The following is an 11,318-nucleotide window of genomic DNA, read 5'->3' on the forward strand; positions in this document are numbered from 1 at the left end:
AGAAGCCAGAGGCTAAGCTAGAGCTGAGGCATAGATCCATCGTATGGATAACCTTTCACAGCTCCATCATGCCTGTACACTGGAACCTCAGTGTCTTTGTCTGAGTAAGGTTCTGAGGTCTTAGAGCAGAGGAGACCCAGACAATGCCCAAATTCAATGTGAGTGCAATCCTTAGCCCATAGCAAATCACAGGGAACCCTACAAAACTTACCCTCTCCTCACGTTTCAACTCTGGAATTGTTAACTGTGTTGCGTTCACCCTGAAGCCTTAATACTGACTTTAGATTGCTAGCAATCATTTTTTCCAGAAGGACAGGAGAGGACTGGTAAGGCTCTAGAGTATTACCTAAGCATTACCTTTCTTAACAGGATGACCTGTCAAAACTGGCTACCAGTGCTGAAAAATTTCTTACAATTTTCCTCTTTCAGGTAGTTTGGCTGAATTACTCTTCTACCTGCAGGACTGCCCGCTATCTCTGAGATAAGTCATGATGCCTCACAAGCAGAAGCGCAGTGTGCACCAACCAGACCTTCAGGCCCAACCAGAAGGCTCAGGCGTTGTAGATGCACATGTTCCTGTAGCTGAGGCAGTGGGTGCCACAGCTGCTTCCTCTTCTGCTGTGATCCCAGACACTGTCCAGAAAATTCTGGCTGCTTTTGGAATCCCATCTGTTTCTGGGAGTCTTAAGAAAATCTATTGTTCTCCCACTTCCATAAAAGCAATTCCAAGCAAAGCAAAGGAAGGTACCAGTGTTCAAGCAGAAGGGAGTCCCAGTACCGCAAAGCCCAGAGTAGATGCTGAGCAGATGCGCATTACTCTACAGAAGACATTGGCTGACTTGGTGGAATTTCTGTGTGACAAGTACACAAAAAAGGAACCTGTTAGAAAGAAAGAAATGCTAAAGTATGTTACCAAAGAGCTTAGGAGTTACTTCCCCCTAATCTTCAAAACTATTTGTGAATGCATGGATGGAGTTTTTGGTATTGAGGTCAAGGAAATAGATTCTACTTCCCACTCCTATATGTTCCTCAACATTATAGATATTACCTATAATGAGATGGGGAGTCGGGACCAGGGCCTTCCAAAGACTGGCCTACTCATACTTGTACTATGTGTGATCTTCATGGAGGGCAATCGTGTCCCCGAAGAGAAAGTCTGGGAGGCATTGAGTGTAATTGGCGTGTGTCCTGGGAAGACAAGTTTTATTTTTGGAGAACCTAGGAAGGTGATTACTGAAGATTTTGTGCAGGAGGGGTACGTGATGTACAAGGAGGTGCCATACACTTATCCTCCTTATTGTGAGTTCAGGTGGGGCCCAAGGGCCCATGCTGAAACCAGCAAGATGAAACTCTTGAAGTTTTTCTTAAGGGTTAAAGAGAGTACTCCCTGGGTCTTTAAACACTTGTACGATGAAGCTGTGATTGATGAGGAAGAGAGAATCAAACTTTTAGTGGGCACTCTGAAAGAATCTTAAGTTTTTAAAGATTTAGAGTCAAGTCCAGCAGCTCCTCCTACCCTAAGTAAAGACTAGGCAGATTCCTCTTTGTGCATGATGAGGTCAGTGGAGGCTCTTTGTAGTGGAAGGACAGAGTGAAGCTGGGGTAGGAACACAATGTACAGCATCTCCATGTTTCTGTTCTCTGAGTAACAAGTTTATCTTTGTACATTTTTTAAACATAATAAGCGGTACTTCACAACCTAGAGTTATGGATAGTGGGTCACACATTTAGAGCACCTTATGTTTGAAACTAGAAACTGTCCTTCTGCAAAACAAATTGTCAAATCTTCAAATATTTTGTGATCTGAACCTAATATGCTAACATTGCAAGAGACACTTCCTTGAAAAAAATGCCGCAAGAATATAAACAGAATTCAAGAAATAGAAGGAAAATTCGAATGAACATTTAATTCTTACAGTTATTTTTTACTACCACTATGCAACATGAAATTGTATTAATGAACTTTCTGTTGGTTATTTGTTTTCTTTAAAGACTGTGGAAAATAAATTTCAATGAAACTGCTTTTTTTATTCGCTCATTTACTCTTCAAACATTGTGAATATACTGTTTGGAAAGTGCTAGGCTAGTGGTTAAGGATCCTTAGACAGGACCCTTGGAACTCTAGAATCTAGAAGCATCGGCAGGGCTATACGAACAAAAGAACAAGTGAAAGGAAGGAATGAGGAGACAGGAGCCTAGTCAGAGCAATCTTGCATAATTCCCTGAGTCAAGGCAGTTTGGAGATTTGGGAAGCTGCAATCCCTTCTGGGTGTGTGAATTTTAAATTATTCTGGATGGTGGCAGGTCCAGACTTAGGTCTTATAATTGACAGAAAATTGTGAAATGGAAAAAATGTTGCTAACAAGTCTCTTTTGGAATGTGGCAAACCTGTGAAGAATTGCAACCTAGAGCAGGTGTAGATGGTGTCCTGTGCTTTTTGCCAGGTGGAGTTAACTCAGTACACAGGAATGATGTTCATACATAGCACTCACGGGACCTCCTGGGAAATAGGCTGGGGCTCCTTTGAAACAAGGCCTAGAAAGCCATTAGGCTCATTCTCTTTTTCCCTTTTCTGAAAAAGCCAGAAACCTGTCTACAAAAATGACATTATAATTAGGTTACCTAGAGTGCAATTTGACCAACTCTAAACAAGGAGGAGATTTTTCATGGAGGTGAAATACATTAACAGTGTTTTATATGAAAGAACAGCGAATGGAGAAGAAAAAAGTTGACGCTTCTATTGAATCTAGAAGCTTTTTGGTGAAAAAGAAAACCAACCCGCATCTAAATTAGAAATTAACATTTTCAATGGAAACGTAACTGAGTTTCACTTTACAATGCAGCATTTTTGGCTGATTTGTTACCACATGTCCTAGACAATAGAGGATACTAAATAAAGTCATGGAATTTAAGGGGGTGACATTGATCAAGATACATTGTATTCATATGCTGTTAAACGCAGCTCCTTTGTACAAGCACCTAAAGATAATTAAAAAAATAAACAACTACCATCTGTCAGGATTTAGGCTGAGCTAGAGAAACTGAGATAGTAGGAATAGACTATTAAGCCATCAAGCCACCAGTGAGAGTCAGCCCTTTAATTACTGACTGTAATTGTCTTTAAGTGTTAAAATTAGGGAAGGGCTAATTCCCCTTGTTATATTTCATGAAGAGAAATTCAGGTAAGTTTAAGGCCAAGTGGATAAGCATATATACAGAGGTCACCTCCCTGGTTGAGGATGACTGAAAGAAAGGCTGTTGGCTATGGGCTCATACCTGGTATCCTAGCCACTCAGGAAGCTGAGATGAGAAAGAAGGTCACAGTTCAAGGCCAGCTCAGGCAAGAAAGTCTGTGATACATTTTCTACAACTTACTACCCCAAATCCAGAAGTGAGTTCTGTGGCTCCAAAACAAGACTGCTAGCTTTCAGCAAAATTGCTCAAGGACAATTCCAAGGCTCTGAGATCAAGCCTCAGGGCCTGCACAAAATAAAGACTGGTGAATTTTTGGATGCTGAGGACAGAGAGGGTGAACATATGGATCAGGAGTCAAAAAGTAGCAAAAGTAGGTAATGTTTCTCACCAGTCAAAACACACTTGAAGATCTGTGCCCACAGCCTCAGATAAAGCGCCTTAGGAATTGAGTGATGAAGCCAGGACTGCAAATATAGGAAGATACGACAGTCTGAAAATGGTTTTAGAGGCTTCAATACATTGGTTATACCTGGAGGTCACTTAGCAGGTGTTTGATATGACACATACTAAGTAAATAAAGCCTATAACTGGGTGTGGTCAAGCCTACAACTCATCTTACAGTTTTAACTAGGATCCCTAAAGATCCATTACAGCCTCACAATGAACTATGTGCTTCATATGCAGACAGTGCATCCCTAGAATTCTATTGGACAGCACTTACCAGCCTGACTTTATATATAATGAACCTAAAGATCACACCGAATTTTTTCAGTTTTCCCTAGATCACATAGCTTGTAAATGTCAGGGCTGAGGCTAGAATTTCTTGTCTAATGCCATTGAGAATTAACATTCCCATACCTCCTAGTCTTAGGCCATTCTCCTGTCACTTAAGAATCTCCTAATTTGTTATCCTTTTGGTAGTCTTGGGAAATACCTTACATATCACAATTATATGTGACAGAGTCCAAAAAGTAGGCTTAAAGAAGGAATGTGACAAGGAGAGTAAAACACAATTTGCCAATTGTCTACGTGTTCATTGACCTGTATCCTTCCTGTCTGAGCCTCAGGACTAGGTTTATCAGCAGTTTACTTTGCTCAGGAGGGACTCTTCTGTTCAAATAAACAATGTTCCCACACCTTACTGCTCTTCCTTGGTCATCCCTGTCTACATTTCTGTTTAACTCTTCAACCTGGACTGTAGATCAGCCTCTCAGCGTTGTTTCCTCTGGGATATGTGTCCTGCTCCCAGTGGAACAGACCCCAGTCACCTGATAACCCAATGACTTAGAGAATTCCTCTTCAGTTTAAAAGTTCCCAGGATGACCCATGATTCACCTGTAAGCCCTTCTCAGAAGACCACCCTCTTTAGAGTAAAGGTCCACTTTGGACAATGGCATTTAAATGTCTGCTCATTTCCCCATGCCCTCCTCAAAACATACTCAAAGTGTTTTTGAGGAGTCTGATTTGTGTATACTCTTATTTGGGGGCCAATAATCCTAAAACTAGAGAGAGAAGTTTTAAGGCACACTAATATTTCCATAGCATTTTAATGGGATGTCAGATTTGGAACTGGATAGTGAACATATACAGAGATGAATGACATTACTTTGATAAGGAAAGCAAAGGGAATCACTAAATAAGTAAACAGCTACTGAGAACTAATTCCTAAGGTCTTTTGACTACGCTACTAGGTGAAAATTACTTCCTTAGTGAAAATGCTAGCTCTTGTTTAACAAGTACAAGAAATTAATCATTATTCCAGTACATCTGCTCTGCATACTTGCCCCAGAGAAAAATTTGGTTTGCAGTTTGCTTAATAGTCCCTGCACAGGTGTTCATGCAAGTTCATGAATATGGAAAATGTAACAGAGAGTCACAATTTAAAATAGTGATTATTTTTAACTATCAAGAGGAATTTTCTCAGTTTACTGGCATTATAGGAAGTATTGCAAAGGGCAGTGAAGAAAATTGCTCCATGGTAACATTTTATGGAATTTGTTGAAAATTACATATAATCCTGAATTTGGAATCACCTGTCAAATAGTAGGCACTTTCAAAAGCTACTGAATTTCCAAGCAAATGTGACCTTTTAAAAATCACTTTAGGAAAGGGTCATTGTAATGAAATACCAATTAATCTCTAATAGGCAATGAAGTTAAATACTTTTCAGATGCAAAAATTAAAATGGCTAATAAATACATGAAAAAGTTTTAACTTTATAGTTTTCAAAGAGCTACTAGTTTTTTTTATGTCAAAAGCATTTTATTTTTTCTTTCTTTTAAGTTTTTATTATAAAACTGATGTACAGAGAGGTTACAGTTTCATACGTTAGGCATTGGATACTTTTCTTGTACTGTTTGTTATCTTGTCCCTCATACCCTCCCCCCCCTTTCCCCCCCTGCGGTGTTCAGTTCACTTACACCAAACAATTTTGCAAGTATTTCTTTTGTTGTTGTTTCTCTTATTTTACCCTTTGTCTCTCAATTTTGGTATTCCCTTTGAATTTCCTAATTCTAATACCAGTACACACTGTTTCCCATTCACTCAGATAAGATTACAGAGATAGTGTAGATACAATCACAAGAAGGTGATATAGGAACATCATCAATAGTAGAAACTACAGATACACATGGGATGTTGAAAGTAGTTACAACTGTGATATAACAATCATTTCCATAAAATGGAGTTCATTTCACTTAGCATCATCTTATGTGATCATAAGGGTATGTATAGCTATTGGGCTCTTGTGATCCTCTGCTGTGACTTGCCTAAACCTGTGCTAATTATTCCCAATAAGGGAGAACATAGAGTCCATGTTTCTTTGGGTCTGGCTCACTTCACTTAGTATAATTTTTTCCAAGTCCTTCCATTTCCTTACAAATGGGGCAATGTCATTCTTTCTGATAGAGGCATAGAATTCCATTGTGTATATGTACCACATTTTCCTGATCCATTCGTCTACTGAGGGGCATCTGGGTTGGTTCCAGATTCTCGCTATGACAAATTTTGCTGCAATGAACATTGTTGTGCTGTGGCTTTACTGTGATTTTATTTGTGGTTTTTTGGATGAATACCCAAAAGTGGGGTTGCTGGGTCAAAGGGGAGTTCTACATTTAGCCTTCTGAGGACTCTCCATACTGCTTTCCAGAGTGGCTGAACCAGTTTACATTCCCACCAACAATGAAGTAGGGTTCCCTTTTGGCCACATCGCCTCCAACAACTGTTATTGTTAGTTTTCTTGATATATGACATTCTTACTGGGGTGAGATGGAATCTCAATGTTGTTTTGATTTGCATTTCCTTTATGGCCAGTGATGTAGAGCACTTTTTCATATGTCTCTTGGCCATTCTCATTTCCTCATCAGAGAAGTCTCTTTGTAGGTCTTTAGCCCACTTGATGAGTGGGCTATTAGTTGTTTGCGGTTTTGTTTTGGAAAAAGGCAATTTTTTTATTTCTGCATATATTTTAGATATGAGGCCTTTGTCCGTTTAATGGCCGGTAAAGATCTTCTCCCAGTCTGTGGGCTTTCTGTTTATCTTGCAAGCTATGTCCTTTGCCGTGCAGAAGCTCTGCAGTTTGATGCAGTCCCATTTGTCCAACCGTTCTTTGATTTGTAGCCTTTCTGGGTCTTTGTTAAGGAAGTTCCGTCCTGTGCCAAGGAGCCCAAGTGTTTCTCCTACTACTTCCTTTAGTGTTTTCAGGGTGTCTGTTTTGATTTCAAGGTCTTTAATCCACTTGGAATTGATTTTGGTGCAGGGTGATATATAAGGATCTAGTTTTAGTTTGTTGCATGTGTTGAGCCAGTTTTTCCAGCACAATTTGTTAAAGAGGGTATCTTTCTTCCAAACTATTGTTTTAGCCCCTTTATCAAAGATTAAGTAGGGTAGTTCTGTGGGTTAATTCCCGGGTCTTCAATTCTGTTCCATTGGTCTTCAGGCCTGTTCCGGTGCCAATACCAAACTGTTTTTATTACTATAGCTTTATAATACAGCTTGAAGTTGGGTATTGTAATTCCTCCAGCACTGTTCTTTCTGCTTAGGATTGTTTTTGCTATTCTAGGTCTTTTATTATTCCATATGAATTTCTGGATTGCTTCGTCTATTTCATCAAAGAATGGTGTTGGGATATTAATGGGTATTGCATTGAATTTGTAGATAGCCTTTGGCAATATTGCCATTTTGATTATATTAATCCTCCCAATCCAGGAGCATGGGAGGTTTTTCCATTTCCTTAGTTCTGACTTAATTTCATTTTTCAAGGTTTTAAAGTTCTCCTCAAAGAGGTCTTTCACTTCTTTGGTTAAGGTTATTCCTAGGTATTTTATGTTTTTGGAGGCTATTGCAAAGGGGGTTGCTTTCCTGATATCAGCCTCGGTCTTCTGGTCGTTAGCATACAGAAAGGCCTTTGATTTTTGAGGGTTTATTTTATATCCTGCAACTTTGCCAAAGTTTTGGATCAGCTCTAGTAGCTTGGGGGTAGAGTCTATGGGATTCTTTAGGTATAGGATCATGTCATCTGCGAAGAGAGAGAGTTTAACTTCATCTTTACCTACTTGGATCCCCTTTATATTTTCTTCTTGCCTGATTGCTCTGGCTAGGAATTCTAGTACTATGTTGAAGAGCAGGGGAGAGAGTGGACATCCCTGCCTTGTTCCTGATTTTAAAGGGAATGGCTTTAGTTTTTCACCATTTAGAGTTATGCTTGCTGTTGGTTTGTCATAAACTGCCTTGATTATATTCAGGAATGTTCCCTGGAATCCCAGTTTTTCCAGGGTTTTTAGCATAAATGGGTGCTGGATTTTATCGAACGCTTTTTCCGCATCCAGGGATAAAACAATGTGGTTCTTTAGCTTGCTCCGGTTGATGTGGTGGATTACATTAATTGACTTGCGTATATTAAACCAACTTTGCATCCCTGGGATGAATCCAGTTTGATCGTGGTGTATGATTTTTTTGATGAACTGTTGAAGTCGATTGGCCAGAATTTTGTTGAGAATTTTTGCGTCTATGTTCATCAGGGAGATCGGTCTATAGTCCTCTTTCCGTGATGAGTCCCTGCCTGGTTTTGGGATGAGGGTTATACTGGCTTCATAGAATGAGTCTGGTAGTGAACGTTCTCTTTCAATTTCATTGAAGAGTTTGAGAAATATTGGCGTGAGTTCTGTTTTGAAGGCCTTGTAGAATTCTGCAGTGAATCCGTCTGGACCTGGGCTTTTCTTGGATGGGAGATCATTTATTGCCGTTTCTATTTCAATACTGGATATGGGTCTGTTTAGAAGGTTTAAATCTTCATGGTTGAGTTTGGGGATATGAATTTTTTCTAGGAAATCGTCCATTTCTTCCAAGTTCTCGAACTTGTTGCCATAAAGCTTTGCAAAATAGTCCCTTATTATTTTCTGAATTTCAGTTATTTCTGTGGTGATGTTACCTGTTTTATCTCTTATCTTGTTTATTTGAGCATGCTGCCTTTGTTTTTTGGTCAGGTTTGCCAGGGGTCTGTCTATCTTGTTGATTTTTTCAAAGAACCAACTCTTTGTTTTGTTGATTCTTTCGATGGTTTTTTTCGTCTCTAATTGAATTATTTCTGATTTGATTTTAATTATTTGCTTCCGTCTATTGACTTGGGGTTTAGCTTGTTGTTCTCTCTCAAGGAAATTAAGGTGGTTCCTTAAATTATTGACTTGCTGTTTCTCCAGTTTGTTGATGTATGCACTCAGAGATATAAATTTTCCTCTGAGTACTGCCTTTGCTGTGTCCCAAAGGAGCTGGTACTTTGTGTCCTCAACTTGGTTGAATTCCATAAACATTTGAATTTCCGTTTTAATTTCTTCAATGACCCTCTGATGGTTCAGCAGTGTGTTGTTTAGTCTCCATGAATTGTAGCAATTTCTGTGGTGGCTGGTTGAGTTGAGTTCTAATTTTATTCCATTGTGGTCTGAGAGAATGCAGGGAATGGTTTTGATACTTCTGAATTTGTACAGATTTTCTTTGTGCCCTAAGATGTGATCTATTTTGGAGAATGTTCCATGTGCTGCAGAAAAGAATGTGTATTCTGTTGTTGCTGGGTGGAATATTCTGTAGATGTCGATTAAGTCTAGTTGTTCTATGCAATTGTTTAGTTCTGTGGTTTCTTTGTTCAGTTTTTGGCGTGTTGATCTGTCCAGAGGTGATAGTGGAGTGTTAAAGTCCCCAACTATCAATGTGTTTGGTTCTATGAGTGATTTTAGAGCCGGTAGTGTTTGTTTGATGAAGTTGGGTGCTCCTGCATTTGGTGTGTAGATATTTAGAATGGTTATTTCTTCTTGTAGGAGAGATCCTTTTACTAGTATGTAGTAACCTTCTTTGTCTCTTCTTACCTTTTTTAATTTGAAGTCAATTTTGTCTGATACTAGGATTGCAACTCCAGCCTGCTTATGGGGGCCATTTGCTTGATAGATTTGTTTCCAGCCTTTCACTTTTAGAAGATGTTTACTTTTGCTGGATAGATGTGTCTCTTGGAGGCAGCAGAAAGATGGATCTTGATTTTTGATCCTACTCATGAGCCTATGTCGTTTGATTGGAGAATTAAGTCCATTAATGTTGACAGTTAGGATTGAGAGATGATTGTTTGTTCCTTTCATTATCACTATCTTGTTTAAAGCTGTGTCTTCCCATTTCTTGATCTGATGTTTACCAATTAAGGTTCATTTCTCTGACTGTATTGAGATCTTGATTATTTCCCCTGTATAGTACATCTTTAAGGATTTTGTGTAAAGCTGGTTTGGTGGAGATATATTGTTTCAGTTTTTCCTTATTGTGGAAGACTTTTATTTGACCTTCAGCTATGAAGTAGAGTTTGACTGGGTACAGAATTCTTAGTTGGTAGTTATTTTTATTTTGAGTTTGGTATACTTCATTCCAGGCTCTCTTTGCTTTCATGGTCTCTGCTGAGAAGTCTGGGGAAATTCTGATTGCTTTTCCTTTATATGTGATTGTTTTCTTCTCCCTAACAGATTTGAGTATTTTTTCTTTGCACTCTGCTGAAGCTGTTTTGATCACAATATGTCGGTGGGATGTCCTATTCTGGTCTGGTTGGTTTGGGGTTCTAAATGCTTCTTGTATCTGTATAGGCCTTTCCTTCTGGATATTTGGGAATTTCTCAACTAATATTCTGTTAAATAGGTTGCCTATCCCATTAACCTCTTTCTCCAAGTTTTCCTCAATACCTATTATCCTTAAATTGGGCTTCCTGATCGTGTCTTGAATCTCTTGTAGCGATCTGTTTTGTTGATTGGACTGGATTTGTATTGATTTTTGATCTTTCTCCATAGAGTCTAAGGAATCTTCAGCTCCTGAGATTCGATCCTCTGCTTCGGTTAGTCTGGACTGTAGGCTAGTTACTTGATTTCGAATCTCTTTTGCTTCTGACTGGTCTTTCCTGATAATTTCCATGTCATTTCTTAGGTCTTGTATGGACTTCTTTACTTCATTAACTTCATTACTTTGGTTTTGAGAGTTGTCTCTCAAATCTTTAAGCTGGTTAGCTATCTTTTCATTTGACTCTTGAAGTTCATTTATCTTTCTATTTGTGGATGCCATGAAATTCTCCATTAATTTTTGCTTTGCCTCCTCATGCTCTAGAATAATTGACTGAAGAGATTCGAACTTTTCATTTATCATGTTTATCAGTAGACTTTGTAGAGCATTTTGAGGGTTCTCTTCTATGTCTGATTGCTGTGCTTCCTCCTTGTTTTGAGTGGGAGATATGGGAGATAAGACTTCACTTTTTGCCATCCTTCTTGTGTTTCTTCTACCCATTTGAATTGTGGATGCCAGTCTACCAGCACCTGTGAGCACCGTTTAAGACCCAACGCAGCCCTTACCAGGCACTGTTGTGTAAATCTTACAAGTTCACAATTATGTATAGATACCCTGTATACCTGTCTATAAAATTAGATTTGGTGTTCCTGAAGAATACAATCTCAATATAACAACTGATCCTGGGCCCTGTATTCAGTAGTTACTTATTTACTGTTACAACCTTATACGCGATTCTTGTTTTTATATTAAGATCTTTTATGACTGGCTTTCTCTATGAACCTCTTTGATTCACTTGTATTAAGCTGGGATACCCTCTATCCAAT

The 11,318-nt window shown here is 38.9% G+C and overlaps 1 protein-coding gene across 1 annotated transcript; it reads left to right on the forward strand.

The window, feature by feature from the left end:
• Positions 1 to 491: 491 nt before the first annotated feature.
• LOC125344105 (putative MAGE domain-containing protein MAGEA13P) lies at positions 492 to 1,475 on the forward strand. Its single transcript, XM_048336707.1, has one exon. It carries the CDS (start codon positions 492 to 494, stop codon positions 1,473 to 1,475), a length of 984 nt encoding a protein of 327 aa, XP_048192664.1.
• The last annotated feature ends 9,843 nt before the right edge of the window (positions 1,476 to 11,318 follow it).

The sequence above is a fragment of the Perognathus longimembris genome, chromosome 28, assembly GCF_023159225.1.
Source record: "Perognathus longimembris pacificus isolate PPM17 chromosome 28, ASM2315922v1, whole genome shotgun sequence".
Lineage (NCBI taxonomy): Eukaryota > Metazoa > Chordata > Mammalia > Rodentia > Heteromyidae > Perognathus > Perognathus longimembris.